General features: G+C 37.5%; 1 protein-coding gene across 2 annotated transcripts in view; it reads left to right on the top strand.

The window, feature by feature from the left end:
- Positions 1–943: 943 nt before the first annotated feature.
- The window catches only part of MED23 (mediator complex subunit 23), a 37970-nt gene continuing 21492 nt past the window's right edge, over positions 944–17421 (top strand). The window contains exons 1-11 of one of the 2 annotated variants that reach the window (XM_008637832.2): positions 944–1088; positions 3868–3899; positions 4004–4091; positions 4878–5002; positions 5143–5254; positions 6017–6115; positions 6667–6768; positions 7710–7779; positions 9373–9485; positions 10657–10752; positions 11291–11308. In XM_008637832.2, the coding sequence (XP_008636054.1) occupies positions 1029–1088; positions 3868–3899; positions 4004–4091; positions 4878–5002; positions 5143–5254; positions 6017–6115; positions 6667–6768; positions 7710–7779; positions 9373–9485; positions 10657–10752; positions 11291–11308 (915 nt within the window). In that variant the 5' untranslated portion in view covers positions 944–1028. The remainder of the gene's footprint in view (positions 1089–3867; positions 3900–4003; positions 4092–4877; positions 5003–5142; positions 5255–6016; positions 6116–6666; positions 6769–7709; positions 7780–9372; positions 9486–10656; positions 10753–11290; positions 11309–17421) is intronic. The other variant, XM_008637833.2, reaches the window with a different exon arrangement.

The raw sequence follows: 17421 nt of genomic DNA, 5'->3' as shown, positions 1-17421 counted from the left end.
CGCCGGGCAGAGGGGTGATAGCGTCTCGCGGCCTCTCCTGGCCGCCCGTTCTTCGGGCGGAGCAGCCTTTGGGCCTTTTTGTTCCCTGGACAAAGTGTTGATCAGCAGCTCCTCGGGCCTCATCCTCTGCTCGCTTGGAGGTTATCTTACTTGCTCACACTTGCTAACATTCTTGCTAAAAAGAGAGAAAACTACATCCACACAGCAAAAAGCATTTCTAACATTGTATGATATCTACCTTTATACTTGTGAGAAGCCAATATTATAATATATGTTTATAACAAGGACAAGAGACAACAGGCAGAAACTGATGCCCAGGAAGTTCCAGCTGAACACGAGGAAGAACTTCTTTATTGTGCAGGTGACCAAGCACCAGAATAGATTGTTAGAAAGGTTGTGGAGTCTCCCTCACTGGAGATACTCAAGAACTGTCTGGATGCAATCCTGTGCCATGTGCTCTGGGATGACCCTGCTTGAGAACGGAGACTGGAGCAGATGATCCACTGTTGTCCCTTCCCTGTGATTCTGTATTCCTGGATGTCTTTAGATAAACGCATTTTCAGTTTGTCCTATGACTTACTATAGGAATGAATAACTCCACAGTAATCACACCAAACTGGGCGCAAGTACAAACCAGGAGAGCAGTGGCTGGAGATCAGCCCTGCGGAGAGGGATCTCATCATAACGCAAGGAATCCTCGTCGTAAGAACCAGAACCAGCATTTCGCCAAAATATTCTAAGAAAAGATTATTCTAAGAAAAGATTATTCAAAAAGCAAAGAAGCCTAAGCAAATATTTTCGTAAAAAGAAAAACAAAACCAAATCACTCCCAAGTTTTAAGCGGCTGATGCTTTCCCCCGTCGCGGGCAGGCCGGGGCGGGCGGTGCCGCCCGGAACGACCGGGCCGAGCAGTCGCTTCCCGGGGAGCGGGATCCGCGACGGAGCTTCCGGCGGGGCGGGAGGAGGAGGAGGGCTGGGCGCCGCCGCCTGCGCCTGACAAAGGGCCCGGTAGGGCCCGGCCCGGCCCCATGGCGATCCCCATGGTTCCCATGGAGACGCAGCTGCAGAGCATCTTCGAGGAGGTGGTGGTGAGTCCATCCCCGGAGCGCCGCCGCTGCCGGGGTAGCGTTGTGGGCAGACCCGCGGCTCGTCCAGGTCCCCGCGGCCCGCCGTGCTCCCTCTGGGGAGGGGGTTGGGCCGTACTGAAAGAGATTAAAAGCAGGTGGGAGAGGTGCTTTTGGTTTTCCTGGCGCAGTTGGTGCGGTGGAGCTCCGCCGCCCTCCCCGGCCGTGTTTCGCGCTGTTCCCGGCGAGGGCGCCCGGGGGAGCCGTGAGGGAAGGTGGTGCTTCAGGGCTGAAATCTGCCCCCGCTAGGCTTCATAGGAGAGCTGGGACAGAGCAGGACTGAGCATAAAACAGCGTGCTTAGCCAATACCGAATTACAGTGCGCTGAATTTACTGTAAAATAAGCAGTTTAAGGAGTTTTGAAGAAGACTGTGAGAGGATGTATGTCCCGAGGAGACGTTTTTCTCCAGCCAGCATAGTGGCATGATCAGATTGTGGAAATACACACACTCAACGCTGCCTGCAAAATGAAGTAGTTGGCCCAAAGTCTTCCTCGTTTCTCCGTACGACATTCCTTCCAGCACTTTCACCAGCTTTACTGCCTACCTTTGGATGCATTCAAGGATTTTCACATCCTTCTTAATTTGTGGGCCCCAGAACTGCTCAGAGTACTCAAGGTGTGGCTATACCAAAGCTGAGTGCAGCAGGATAATCGCCTCTTTTGTCTGGCTGGTTGAACACAGTGTTTGATGCATCCCAGGATGGCGTTTGCCCTCCTGGCTGCCCAGGCTCTCCCTGCTGGCTCACTCTGAGCTGCTGCTGATGAGCACCCCCAGATCCATTTCTGCAGGGCTGGTTTCCAACCACTCCTTTCCCCATTTATACTTGTGCCCAGCATTACTCTGTCCCAGGTACGGAATCTGGTATTTGCTAGACTCCATGCCACTGATTGCCCAGTGCTCCAGTCTATCCACATCCTTTTGTAAGGCCTCTCCTCCTCAAGAGAGCCAACAGCACCTGTCAATTTAGTATCATCAGCAGATTTGCTAATGGCGCATTCAACTCCTGCACCAAAATATAGATATCAATATATTGAACTCTAGAACTGAGCCCAGAGGAGCACCACTGGTGACCCATCACCAGCCAGATGCAGCCTCACTGACTGCAGCCCTTTGAGCTCTGCCCTCCAGCCAGTTCTTCACCCAGCACACTGTGAACCTGCTTATCCCACAGTTCAACAACTTGTCCAAAAGGATGCTGTGAGGGGTAGTATTAAAAGCATTATCCAGAAAAAGTACTTCCACTGCCTTCTCTTTGTCCTCTCTAGGTAGGATAGGAATGGTGGGATGCCTTATGGTAGAAAGATACTAAATTAGTTAAACAGGACTTTCACTTTGTGAACCCAAGTCAGTGGGTCATTAATCACACTTCTGTGGAACACGAATGAGCTTCTTGGTAGATGTCAGACATTCACAGTTGGAAACCCTGGGGTGACAGTAGCTGACAGTCCTGAATGGGGGCCTGACTGACATTTCAGACTAAAGAAGCTGATCGAAATATCTGAACTGGAAAGAATATGTAGGTCTCAGAGAAGCTGAAATTTATTTCCATATGATGAATTTCAGTAGAGGGAAGAAAAGCCCAACCTTTCTGTTTTAAGTTGGCCTTATAAAATGTGTGATGTACTTTTCTTTGTGTGGTGTTAAGTTGCTTGTAGCATATTAATTGCCTACACATGACTGATTCCTCATTTTGGCACTGCCATTCAGATTGTTTTCACATTTTTAACATTGTCATTTGCCTGTGTTGTCACACTTCCCATTTTTATGCACTGTTACTTGCCTAAAATTGATATGGAACAACAACAAAATAGTTCCTGAGAAGATGTCACTGTATTTTTGGAGCCACGACTGAAAATATAGCAACTTACTGCTTTCTCTGCTGCTGGTACCGACTTGGGGGACAGCAGCAAACCTTACCTCGCTTACTGTGCAGAGCAGATGAGTGTCAGTTTCTCCTTTTCTTCTTGAGTAGCAGTGACAGGAAGTTCTGGGCCAAGTGATGGAAAAGGACCAGAAAGTTGATTTTGTTACATGCTCTTATGTCTGTAACATAGCAATGAAAATACACTGTGGTCAGTGATAGATCACAACTGAGTATAATATGAAATTCTTACGAAAGGTAGGAAAAGCTTTAGGACAGTATTTTCCAGAACCTATTTGCTGAAGTTTTAGAATAACAATGTAGAAGCCTTTGAGCAAAATGGAGTTGAAAAAGAAAAGGGAGGGAAAGGAAGGTCTTAGAGGAGATAAACTGGATATTTGTGTTTAGCTTTTTACCTAGTACAAGATCATTGCATCATTCAATGGAATTTAAAAAGCAATGGATCTAAATTTGGATGAGAAAGTAATTATATTTAATTGATCTGTGTAACTGAGTGTTGTGGAACATAAGTGAGACAAAAAATTAATGGGATTCAAAAATACTAATTTTTCGGATTATAAGAACTGTAATCATACAATAGAGCAATTTGTCCAAATTTGGGAAGTGAATTAATCTCTAGGTGTTTAGAAGACAAAATAATAACAACCCAAAACAAAGAAACAGCCGTAATCTGGATCTACAAGGTTTATATGAAAACAAAGCAATCTCATCTTTGGAAGAATGTGATTTAGCAGAAGAGATCCATTGTTCTCTGGTACAGTCCTGTAACAGCACAACTTACTCTTTTGTGCTTCATCGTGGTGGTGTGATAGTCAAAGCAAACCTTCTAACAGTATCACTCGGGGTTTTTCTCTTACAGAAAACAGAAGTAATTGAAGAAGCTTTTCCTGGGTAAGTGTGATATTACTTTATTTGTACAAAATTTTATGTATAAATGTATTTTTCTACTTGTTTCATTGGGTACTGCTAAAAACTAATGTTCTTATTTGCATTAGGATGTTTATGGACACTCCTGAAGATGAGAGAACCAAACTGATGAGCTGCCTGGGAGCTTTTAGACAGTTCTGGAGCAGTCTTTCCCAGGTTAACATTTGATTTGTTGCTTATCTGTGTGAACTTTATATGCTTTTTTTAATATAAAGATACCTTTTCTGGTAGACAGACATTTAAGCTATTAGGGCTGTGTTCAGTCATTCAGAATCTGGTTTCAGACATGCCATAGTAAAGAATATAGGAAGACATAGCAAGGAAAAAAAAGGTAGTTTTGAGATTTGTGAGATTGTATAGTGTTCAGCAGAGGTTGTGCAGTGCAAATAAAGATAAGCAAATAGAAATGTAACAGTAAAGAAATAAACAATAAAAGGTAGTTTATTACAGAATTTCTGGTAGAAGTGAATAAGTAGGTAAAAGAAAAAAAAAAAACAAATAGATGTTTAAGTTCAAAAATCACCTTTCAAAAGCTAGATACTCCAGACACTGCTCCATAATTGGACACCTGTTCATTAAATTTCACTGAATTTGATTATAACTGTGAAAAGGAAAAAGTAATATAGAACAGTTGTATTTTACTTTAGTCTGTGCTAACTTACATGTGAAAACCAAAGATGACTATAGAAATCAGTGGTTAAGCTGGGAAATACTTCCTGTAGTGGACAGCTGACCAACTTCTGCTGGATAAGTGAGCTTCTTCAAAATAAGATTAAAAGACTTGTAGGAAAAACTGTTGGTTGGACAGCTGGATCACTTCTACTGATCTATAGTCTTGTTCTCGTGTTAGTTTCATTTTTTCATAGTGGGATACTATATGAATTTTATAGTTTGTTTCACTACCTGTAAATACATTCTTTCTCCCCTCTATTGCTTTTTCAGGAGTCCCATGAACAGTGTGTCCAGTGGATTGTAAGATTCATTCATAGCCAACATAGTCCTAAAAGAATTTCGTTTCTTTATGACTGTCTAGCAATGGCAGTAGAAACTGGACTTTTGCCACCTAGGTAAGCCATGTTGGAATAATTGATAAGATATGTGGAAGATGTTATATTGGAGGTATTTTTACAGTGCCATTGTACAGTTACTACTGGAAAACACGTGCTTATTACCTGCCATTCATTCTTGCATTGTGTTCTTCTGCTAGGATGGTTTGTGAATCTCTGATAAACTCCGATACACTTGAGTGGGAAAGGACTCAGCTGTGGGCATTAACATTTAAATTGGTCCGGAAGATTATTGGAGGTGTAGATTACAAGGTATCTTCCACTTATTCCTTTCTTTTTGCAGAGACATGTTATTTGCTATCTTTGTTTTTATGATTTTATCTCAGACACATCCAATTTTTCAAAGTCTGCTTTTCTTACAAATGAAAACTCAGACCACTTTTAATGCTTTTTCATGGTTGAACTTCACCCTAAGAGAGAATTTTGTATTTGTGTATATTGTGTAACTCTTCATACTCTTTTCTCTGTTACAGTCCCTTTCCACCTTTCTCAGTTACAAGCTAAATAACCCTAATTCAGTTGCAGAAGTGGTAAACACTGGAAAATAAAACTATCAAGCATTAAGACTGGAGTTCTGTCATCTACTTTAACCCTGTTGCTACATAGCAAAAGCTCCTGAAAGCTGAGTCCTTGATGTGGCCCTTAGCTCCATGAGGAGTAGGAAACCACACGTCTTGCAGAGAATCACCTTGCAGCATTGTTGATCATGTTAGAGCAGAAAACACAAAATAAAACATTGGTCAGGCTGCAAAAGGCATTGTAGGTTGGATGCCTCTGGATGTACATCAAAATACCAAGAGTTACTTTCTCTTTGGGAGCATCCTAAGACTGAGAAGTTCCATAAGGAATTTAATGTAATTAGTATTAATATAGTCAGTAGCAGTTTGTCTTCTGACGCTTAGCAACAAGAACTAATTTGTCTGTCAAAATATTGTCTGACCATATTGATTGTGTTATCATTCTGCCAGAAATAAAGAATATCTGGGAATGTTAATTTCATGTGCTTGCTTTCAGGGTGTGCGTGATCTGCTGAAAGTGATCCTAGAGAAAATCCTAACGATTCCAAACACTGTGAGCTCAGCTGTTGTACAGCAGCTTTTAGCAGCAAGAGAGGTAACTATATGGGTTTTATACCACTGTAGAGGAAAATAGGCCTCATTCTTTTGTTATTAGTGAATTTCTGATGGTTGGGATAGCTCTGATTGTTGGTATAGTTCAACAGGAAAGTCTTACTCTTTGTGTTCTAATTCTTTACTGTAATTGCATTTTATATAATAAACAAAGTGCTTTTGTGGGACATTGTAAATAAGTGTTAAAATCCCTGTAAGAGAGTCAGGCCCAATGCTTGGCTTGCCTAAGGTAAGATGTATAGGATATAGTAACGATTAATATTTTTTTCTTAGTGAATAAAAATAGTAATTGTTTTCAACACTTCGTGGGCAGACATAGAGGCATGGTCTTTCTTAGGCTCAAACAGTCTAACTTAGCTTGTACAATTAAAAACAGGTTTTAGACTGAAGTATTACTGTCAGAATACAACTTAAGAATAAATATTTTAATTCTTGTATCTGTTTTAGTGCGCTGTCTCAGACTAATAGACAGATTACACATTTATTTACCCTATCCAGGGTCTTTTACACTGATGTATTTTTTTTTATTTATAGGTGGTAGCCTACATCTTGGAAAGAAATGCGTGTTTGTTGCCTGCCTACTTTGCAGTTACAGAAATCAGAAAACTATATCCTGAAGGAAAACTTCCCCACTGGGTAATGATAGGATATCTAATGTACCCGGGAATTCTGTTGCACACAACACTTACTTTTTAAAACAAAGTTTATGTGAAAATTTAAACTCTGTTCAACAGTAAGCTCTGTGTTTAGTCACATAAAGGAAGATACGGTCTTGATGTGATTGCAGCAGTAGCTCCCTGTGATCTTGCATGAAACTGATGACATAATTTTGTCTTATGGTCTGATGTTCAAAACTCTTGAAGCACTGAGTTGGTTTTGTTGAATACGTTTGGAAATGCAGGTCATGCACACCTGCCACTTTGTGCTTTCTCTATGGCTTCAGGATAAGAAAAATCACTTTAAAGAGCTGACCAGTGTTTTCTGTGTTTAAACTTGGTTACACAGAGATATTTGGGGCTCTGGTGGGATGAAAATGGTCATTGTTTCAAAAAAAGAATGTAGTATCAATCTAGTTTTTAATTTTGCATTCTGTTAAAATAACTAGGTGTTTGGAATAGGATAAAATCCCAACTCCCTTGTATTAATGGGAAAACTGTTACTGTCTTTTGAGAGATTTGAAGTAGACTGTACTAATCTGGGTCATTTTTCTATGTGGAATTGTTATTCACTGGCAGAGATTTATTTTGAACAGAAATTACAGCTTATTTTAAATAATCTAAGTGTTATGCATTCAAATAACATAGTTAGTATAGGAGACAGTTCTTATATAAACTCCTACTTGAGTGCAAACTGGGAAGAGTGCTTCCTGCACTTCCTTTCTAATGCCACATTTTTCCTTATGTGGTTTTATGTTCCAGATGATTTTGCCAACTTTTTGAGATGCACAGGAAGCTAGTTATTTTAGCAGATTCCTGCATATGTTATTAAAATGCATATATATATATATTTAAGTCTTAAATATTCCTTATCAGTGTCTGGAACTTAAACCCTGATTTTTTTCTCCTCTTCTCACCCAGTTACTAGGTAATTTAGTATCAGATTTTGTGGATACCTTCAGACCTACAGCAAGAATAAATTCTATTTGTGGTAAGAGAATGTCTTAATGAATGACTTCACAATAAATTCATTTATGTTGAACTATTTTGTTTCTTAAAACCTTTTGGGACATATATCTCTAAGCAAAATAATTCAGATCTTACGTTTCATGTAGTACCTCTACCCTTGTCAGTTTGTTCTCAGACTTGGTTCTCTTCAGTTTTTGTTTTGAGGGGGAAAATTCATATTGATGAGATCAAAATAATTTTTTGCCAGCAGCTGGTGGAGGAAGTGTACTAGTTGTTACATGGTTGTATGGTTTCTAACTACAGGTGACTAGTAGAGTAGGAGAATTGTAGGTTTTCTGTGCTCAAGGATTTTGAGTTAATAAATATCCACTGGTATGTTAGTCATGGAGTGTTTTGACTTCAGTTTCCATTGGAGCTTTTGTAGCTGCTCAGCCTGTTGTCACAGGCTTCTGGGTGAACGTTTCCTAGCTCAGATGAGTACTGGTTCTACTTTTCTGTGAAAGAAATGCTTATCTTCCTTTACTGTTAGAAATGTGATGATCAAAATTTGGCTGTTCTAATGTGATGCCTGCTGCATTTTTCTTCAAAAGATAAAAATGTCTTCTGTTTGCTTTGAGTAGTTTAATAACAGCTGCATTAGTTTTGAGCAAGGTTTGTTGTGATGGAGCTTCTTTAGTGCAGAGATTAAAAATGTAAATTCATCCGTAATGCTCCTAAAGCTTTTTGTTTCAGAAGCATCCAGTTATTCGTCTATTGAAAGTGTGGCATAGCTTTTATTTGTATGACTGACAGGGATCACATACTATTTTTTCCAAGTGTTGTGTGTGTAAATGACCTGTATAGATACAATTGAAGGGAAGAAATAAGCATTTATTTACTTCTTGTTTTATGTGACAACAATATGGTCAATTTGGATAATAGAAATCACAGAATTTGAACTGAGAGAGGTCAAAGTTGAGGCACCTAAATTTACGTGCTGATACACAGGTTTGCTTGGGGCTCAGTTCAGAGGCTTATGTTTAAGCAACTAAAATAAAGGCTAGTTGTCTAATCTGCACTGACCAACAAGTGTAAATGTAGCCTACCAAACACACTTCCATGTGTTTTGGTCTCACTGGGGTACACTGACTGAGTTGACTGGACCTTCATTGACTTTAATTGGAATACACACGCTTGCATTTGAATGCTTTACTGAACACAACCTTGCCCACAGGGTGAATGAAGGGAAATTGAAAGACTTAGATTATACTTAGGTTTATAAGGCTATAATCTTTGTGGAAAGGGTCAGTCTGCCAAAATCAAATGCCTATGTCAAGCAATGGTAGGGGAACAGTATTCTGGTAATCTGTAAGGGTACTTTTAGACTGATATTTGCAAATACCTTTATTTTTGGGGTATCCAGTCTGAATAAATGAGGACTTTATTGCTTAGATATTTTATTAGTTAAAAATTGATTAGAAAAATAAAATCAGTTTGAAACAATCCTATGGTAAAGAGCTTTAAACAGTGGAAATTTCAGGAGAGCATTAAAGTGGCCAAGGCCAGCTTTTGCATCAAAATTATTAGGCAATGGGCTAGTCTCACTGGTTGAGAATTTATGTTTCATTGCATGTAGGTCGCTGTAGTCTCCTTCCCGTGGTAAATAACTCAGGCGCCATGTGTAACTCATGGAAGCTGGATCCTACAACCCTTCGTTTTCCTTTGAAAGGTCTCTTACCATATGATAAGGTACGCCTTATTATACTTCCCAAACATGTTATATTCAGTAAAACAAAACCTCTATGTCATTAAAGCAGGGAAAAGTTTCAACTGTGAATATCCATTTGTTCCACTTAGGCTAACTTCGAAGGTGTAGATGTTTTATATTTCAATGATTTCAAGCTGTATACAGAGGACCTTGAAAGTAGTGTTTGGTATAACTGCTGTCCAGGATGCTGAAGAACATGAGATATAATTTAATGTGCTTTGTGGGTGTATGCATGTGAGAAAGCAACTGAGAGCAGAGAATTGATTGGAAAATTGGCTAGATGGAAGAGAATGGGAAAGGAATTCCTTCTTTTCTGTGCTCTTCATTATTCCACAGGAAGGATAATTTTACAATTCAAACTTAAAGTTTGCATATTTAACCTTAAAACTCTGAGTGTGAAGTAGTGATGTACTGAAAGAATTTAAAGGATCAGGACAAATATCTATGTTGTCCTGCATCCCATTCACTATATCCTAGATGTCTAAGAAAGGAAATAAATACAGTATATCTAATGACATGTATAGTGCTGACAATCTACAGTCATTATCATTTTGTGTGTTTCCTGAGACATATGTGGTTTCTCTGTATTTAGTAAACTTTCATCTCCCAAATACTTGTTCAGTACTCTTCTTGAGTTCCTGTAGGCTTTTAGTATCCTCAACATTCCTTTGACAAGGAGTGCCACATTTCAGCTTCATGTTGCATGAGGAACCAGTTCCTTCTGTTTGTTTTGAAGCCAGCTTCAGATAATGTTTTTATTTGAAGTGATTCAGCTATTGGAAGATGCAGTGAGCAGTTGTTTCATATCTGATTTCTTCACATTAGTCCTGATTTTTATGCACTTTGGTCCATTGCCTCAGTTGTCTTACATTTTTTTCTTTGAGTTCAAGGCTGTTCCTGGAATTGTACCATCCTTTTATTGGATGAAGAATGTACTTCTACTTGGTCCTCATAAAATCTGCCACTTCTTAGGAGCTATGATTATCTCCTTATTTCTTTTGGTTATCAGAGAGCAAGACGATTAACCAGATAATACATATCTGCATAAATGAAACATTCATTCTTACATTGTTCAATTAAATGTAAACTCAGTATTAAACATCATCTTGAGGCAATATATGTTTGTATGTGATTGCTTGTTTCTTTTTCAAGGATCTGTTTGAGCCACAGACTGCTTTGTTGAGATATGTGCTGGAACAACCGTATTCAAGGGATATGGTCTGCAATATGCTAGGTCTGAATAAGCAGGTACTGTACTGTGCTGTAACGTGATTTAATTCTGCATAGAATCTGCACTATTCTTTTTCTCTTTTCTTTGCTATAGCTAACTAAGCAAAACAGTTTAGGTACAGAGAGTGATTTTTTTTTTTTTTATGAGATCATATTAGGTTAATTGGACACTGTTATTCCTATCATTTGTATATTGCTTTACGAATGTTAAATTGAAAAGTAGAGATTTAAAATATGATTTTTTTTTGCATTGCTTTTTTTTCCTATAAGGCCAGCCTCAAGTACACCTTTGACAGACAGTAGGAGACTGGTTATTGTTGGTTAGTTTTTAAAGCATTTTCGTACTCTGTTATATTGGAATGTTATAATACTAGAACAGTTGAAAGCTGGGGTTTGTTTTGTTACATTTTTTCTTTTGAAACCTTAGAATGGGGGGGCTTAGTCTGACTTGGGGATCCTTGAGGCTGGCCTCATAGTCACTGTTTTGTCTTTTCTTTTTTTCTTCCTTTATTTTTGTTCTGTCCTGTCTTGTCCTGCCCATCCTCCAATGCTCTAGACCTTGAACATTGCTCAGGTATGTTCACAACCTTACTGTTGTATTGTGACTAACGATACGCTGGCCGCTTTGTAGCCACTGATTCCAGGTAGAGAATACGTGTACAGCCAGGGCTTGAAATTGGCAGGACCATTAGTCAAGGGCAAATTCTCACTACAATTCTGTAGAGATATGAGAGATGTAGCATAAAGCTGACAGTTAGTGGTCCTTTGATACTAAAATTTTCGTTGGAATGGACTGCTACCATTTCCCTTACCAGTCATAACTTACTTTGCTGGAATTTTCAGATGAGGAGAGATTTTTAGTTCAAAACTTCTTTCCTTAAGCAGGTGGAAAAAACATCCACTGGACTTAATTGTAAAAATATAAGGCTGTAAATACATCATTTAAAAAAAGAAAGGTTTACTAGTGGAGTTTTCTTATCATTAGGAATCCTCTGTAAAGAACTTCCCAACAGGTAATTATAATATTCTCCAATCTAGGTGAAAGAACAGTAGTGCAGAGTACCACAGAAAAAGTAGTTCCTTAAAATTTTGACTACTTGTTTAAATAAACACCTGAGCAAATCAACCAAGTGGACTTCTGCTTGAAATTTGAAGTTATGTGTTATATTTACAGTTTATCCCTCATTACGCTAATAATTGCCACACCTACTTTAAAAAAACAGTGTTTAAGATTTTATAAAATAGCGTTGCTGTTTGCAATACTATAGTGAAGGTTGTGTCAGTGTTTCCATTTAAGAAACTTTTTTCAGGTTTGTAACTTGACTATAAAATTTACATGATCTTGAAACCTTGTGTATATTTCCCAATGTAATGGAATACACCAGTGCATTTTCTGAACTGGGACAATGTTTTTGAATGCATAGATTCCTACATCTTGGCTAACAGTACTCTGTGTTGTATATGACAATCTCTTGTATCTGAGACTTAAAGCAGCTGAAATGTTAAACCCTGGAATTGAGCTGCTTGGTTTACTGTTTAAATGAGTAGTATTTGTGCGTCTTTCTGTGTCTGCACTGAGTTGATAAATCAAACTATTCCTCTGTCCATCTTGTAGCTGGTAAATAGTACAAGATCTAGGCAAAAATTATTTTGAACCCATTTTATTCTTCTAACTATGGATGGTCTGTCCTTTCATGTAAAAAACCACTTATGTTTAAAATGCTGGGTTTTAACTCCTACTTCACTGTCCTCTAAAAGTAATTGAAGAAATAAAATGTATTAAATTATACTTCTTAAAATTTGTTTGCTAGTATAGGAATTCCTACACAAAGTTTCATCCTGGCATGAATTTTTATGGCCGAGGAACAAACGTGAAGAATGTAGCTTATAAAGGAAATGCTGACAGAACATGAACTATAGCTGTGCTACTACAGTTACACCAGCATAAAGATGTTGAAAATTTGTGAGTTGAAAATATGTGAGTTAAAAATACAAATATAGAGGTGGGTGGTACAGTGGTATAGGACAGGAAATATGTTCCATTTAAATGTTAATATACTCTGCTTAAACTGTGGAAAACATTAAAATTTTTCTCATTTTTAGGTACAAATTAGTGTTGTGTTATAGTTCAATTTGTTAATGTAGCCACGTGACAAAAATAGTAGCATGCTTTTTCAGAAGTTGTGTAACTATATCAATGCTTTCAGTAAAATGGCTGATAATTTTGTATTTTATTATTAGAGAAATAACCTGCAGAAATGAACTGTCACTATAATAGAAGACACTTAGAAATGCAAAAAGTGCCAATTTTGTTTCAGAATAAATACAGAAACAACACAATGATCATTATTTATTTATGATCATTATTTATGTGAAGTTGCTTGTATGCCCTGTCAACTATTTACACAGATCCAGTTGCAGGATTGGAGCCTTCATTTGAGTCTTTTGGCATCACAATCTAGGTATGGTTCAGCCAGATTTGTCCTAGTTCTCAAATATTCTTGAAGATGAACAATGAAATTTTCTGGTTCAGTCTTAACTAAGCAGATCTGTGTTAGAAAACCATTTACTCAAGCCATCACTGAGTTGTGTAAAAAACATACAAACCCAGCTGTCCTGTTAACCTTGCAGGGAGAAAAATGAAGGTAAAATTTCTTAAGTTTACAGATTCATGTGTTCCTTTCCGGATTCTATGTTTTCTTGAGGGATGAGGTTTTCTAATACCCTTATCAAGTATATGGCTTTAAGTCCAAATGTAATAATGTGGACTTCAAAACTTTTCTTTTGTTGGTGAGTGGGGTCTCTGAGTTTTTGCTGCTCTGTACTTCTGTGTGGGACAGTACATACTCTTTTATATCTGTTTGAATTGGTCAATAGGAAGTAAGACTCAAATTGTATTTTATCCTGTATGTTATCATGGTTTGCAGTTGGACTCTTAAGGGTCTTTTCCAACCTAAGTGACTCAACAATTCTGTGTCAATTTATATTCTGCTAGTTGGGGTGTTAATTTCAGTTCTTAGTTATTTTTTAAGTAATTTTTTGAACTATATAACAATTTGGTTTTTTGGAAAATGATTAACAGTTCAAAGTGTCTTAGTGCACTGATACCACATTAAGACTTGGTTTAGGGATCTTACAGTTGGTTCTTAAAAGGGAACTAAAGTAGTGTCTTAAGGATATGAACTCACTTTGGAGGTTTTGGATTATATCTTTACCTTCTCTGTACAGACTTGCATAAAGAATAAAATGCCATTTTTGCTTGCATAGTTGCATAGTTGCAGTTAGGATCTTGTTGCAGTCCTCTAATCAATCAAAAACTATTATTTTGATTTCTCTGGTTTGGGGAATATTTGAGAGAGGAGGTAATTTTCAGGTGTCTTGTTTCTGTGATATACAAATGTTTAATTAGCAGCTATTGTATTAATGATTTTGCTCTTTAATTAGTGTATTTGGCTGGTCACCTTTTAAACCAGCAGTGGTAATCTGCAGCTTATCTATGCCTTACTCTGTGCAGGTGAATATGTAGTTGTGTTCTCTGCTAGCTACAAATCAGGATAATTAGCATGGGGACACGGTTGTAAGCAGAATCATTAAGTGAAAGGAATGACATAATGCAATATTTAAAAATTTACTTTCCTTTCACTTTTTTTTTTTTTAAATTTAGGTTGATGCTGGCATCTTACTATCCAATTTTACTGATGATGACATGGCAAAATACTTAGTTTAAGGGGTGTGATTATTTTTTATATGTTTCTGATTGTAAGGGTATGTGTTGAGAACACTCAAGTACATGTTTTTTGTTGAAACTTACCCCATTTTTTTAATGAGGGAAACTTGAGAATGGCTGCCAAACTTGGAAGAGATTATAGAATCAGGTATAATATAAACAATAAGCTTTGTGTCCTCTTAGCATACAGTTTTGGAAAATGGAAGTGTGGGAGTAGTTCTGTCATGTATTAACTACTTCAGGCATTTTGAATTGGACTTCTGGAGATGCCATTTACTCTTGTAGGGAACTTGGCATCTGTGGTTTGGTCTTCTGAGTCCATTTCTTAAGTGTAGATACTTACTAAATGTTGTTCGTTTAAAATACTCAAAAGCTATCACAGCCATCAGCCAGCCTTACTGACTCCTTAAAATATTTTTCTTTTAGGAAGCCCTTTTAATGCTAGCCATGCCCCTGCCCCACTCTTAGATACCCACCCTGTCTCAACACCCCAAAAAAAGAAGGAATTAAAAATTCAAACCCAAATAAGAACAGCAAGCCACCATCGAAGTGAAGCTCTGATCCACTCTAAAGAAATACCACTAGTCCATCAGAGGGCTGGTCTTGAGAAATTTTGGTTTCAAGTTGTCATGGAAGCGCTTTTTTCCCCCCTGTATTTCTTCATGGTTTAATAATGTTTTAAATGAAATTACGTATTTTCAGATCTTTAAATGTTATTTTTAGAACAAAATGGGGAAAATGTTAGTACAACCAAATTGTAAAAATTTGAATCATGTTTACTTTAGGGGAAAAGCATAGTTATTTTGAATGCTGTATTTTTTCATACATAATCCAGCGTTCAGAGGTTTTTTGTTGTTCATTTTTGTTTTACTTAAGCCATGCCAAAACATGAATTCCTGCTTAGTAGTGAGGGTAATCAGCTCTCACCTATAATTTTATTCATCTCAGTTTATACTGAGATTTTCTTTCACTTATGAGTAGTTAATAAAACAAGGACCCAATCCTGCAAATTCCTGTGCAGCACAGTATTTTATTTCCAAGAGTTCCAAAACTATAGATACAAAATCTGTGCAAAAATGTATATTCACTGAAAATACAGGAAAAAAAATTGACAGAAAATTAAATTAATGAAGATAGAATAGGATGTACTGCTATTTTTCTGATGGAAAATTGTTTTTAAAACAATAAAAGTTGGTTTTCAGTATAAAAGAATTCATTTTTTTCATTTCCTGGCTTCTAAAATTTTCCCAGTCATAGAATTATTCAGAATAGTGAAAATTCCTACTGGAAATTCTGGCTGTCTTTTTAACAGTAGTATTTTTCCTGTTGTATTCTTTGAATAACTTTCTAAATTAATATAGCCTAACCTGATTAGGCTTTAGGTTTACATTAACGCAGTGCTTAGCAAACTATTAAATTTCAAGCCCTGTACATAGTAGTTTTGCATGCTGGATTATAAACTAGTCTGTAGTGTTGTCTGTTGCACCCTGCTCTGCTTCATAATTAGTTGCTTTGGGAGGGGGAGAAAAACAAGCCACAAAAGACCCAAAGAGTTCTGAACTGATGGTGCCAATACTGCTCTCTGTAAACCTGTACCGTGGTTGGTCTGTGATAATGACGTTGCGTACTTGGGAGAAAAGGTATCATCGGTGCTTCCTGTTTTAGCTAGAGGTTTGTGTTAAGCATGCTTCAAGAAAGCACAGCTGGAATTGTAGCTTTCTGCAGTTTTGAGCTCGCAAAGAGCATGCAACAGGGGATGCTGTTCACTGTATTTTGTCAACTTCGCCAATTCTGTATTCTGTTTTTAATTGAAGAGAATCTCTTTTTTTTCATAGCAAAAGACTACCATCAATGAAGGTAGAACAAGCATCTCCTTTCAGCATCTCTCTTTACTTTTATTATATCTTTCTAGTAGCCTTTCTTTAGGCTGCCTGGCTAGTAAGTCAAAGAATTCATCTAAGGCATCCCTAAAATGTTTTATGAGTATTTGGGTGATCTTTTAAAACTTTTTTACATACACTTTTTTGCCTCTAGAAAGGGATAATGCATTTTCATGATGAGTGTTTGAGCAGCTCAGTTCCTTTTCTTTTGTATCATTAAAGTAATATTTTTTTCTTTAAGGCTGCATTATGTTACAGGCATCAGGCCAAATAAATAAATGAGTAAATGTGACCATTCCTGAGTATAGATTGCATCAAAACAAACAGGTTAGATTATTTCCAAAGTTCTAGCACTTTCTGAAATAAGTTAAATTCTCCATGGTTTTTTTTTCCATAACAATAGTACATTATATGAGTGTAACAATACAAATGCAGGATAGTAATAAAAAGTTGTTGCACTGAAGAACTTGTAACATGTGACATTATACTTGGTAGTCTTGAACTGAAGATTTGTCATCTGAGTTCCAAATTACTGGTAGTGGACCTATTTTATATACATCTGTACTAACAGAATATATCTGAATATATAATGCATTCCTTATTTGCTCATTATTAAAAATCATCAGAGATGGTGTGTATTTTTAATTATTTCTGGGTTTGCATAGCTCAGTGTGAAGACTGTGGCAGTCTAACATTTGAGGAGCTCCTCACTCTGATGTGTAATTTCTGTTCTATTTACGGTATGTAGAACGTACCACTGATTAATTTTCAAGCCTTTTTGATGTTGTCTTGTAGCCTGTGGTGCTGTGTCAATAGGACAGCATCTAGTGATAGGAGCATTAACCAGATGTTAATTTTGCTGGTAGTTGTAGGCTGTAGGTGAACCCAAGTAAAAAGAGAGTAAAAAGAGAATAGTTATCAACTACCTTCATCATGTATTGGGATGTTTCCTCTGCATTTGGTGGTATAATTGATACATCTTTATGGTGTTGCCTACTTTTGAAATGGACTTAATGGTGAAAAGAAGGAATGAAAAAAAAATCCAGCAAAAACCCCAAAGAAGGGGCTTTGTTTTCTGTG

Source organism: Corvus brachyrhynchos, unplaced genomic scaffold (genome assembly GCF_000691975.1).
Source record: "Corvus brachyrhynchos isolate BGI_N302 unplaced genomic scaffold, ASM69197v1 scaffold14, whole genome shotgun sequence".
NCBI classification, from domain to species: Eukaryota; Metazoa; Chordata; class Aves; order Passeriformes; family Corvidae; genus Corvus; species Corvus brachyrhynchos.
Note: the sequence above shows the minus strand (reverse complement) of the source record. Positions and strands in the feature narration are given on the sequence as shown.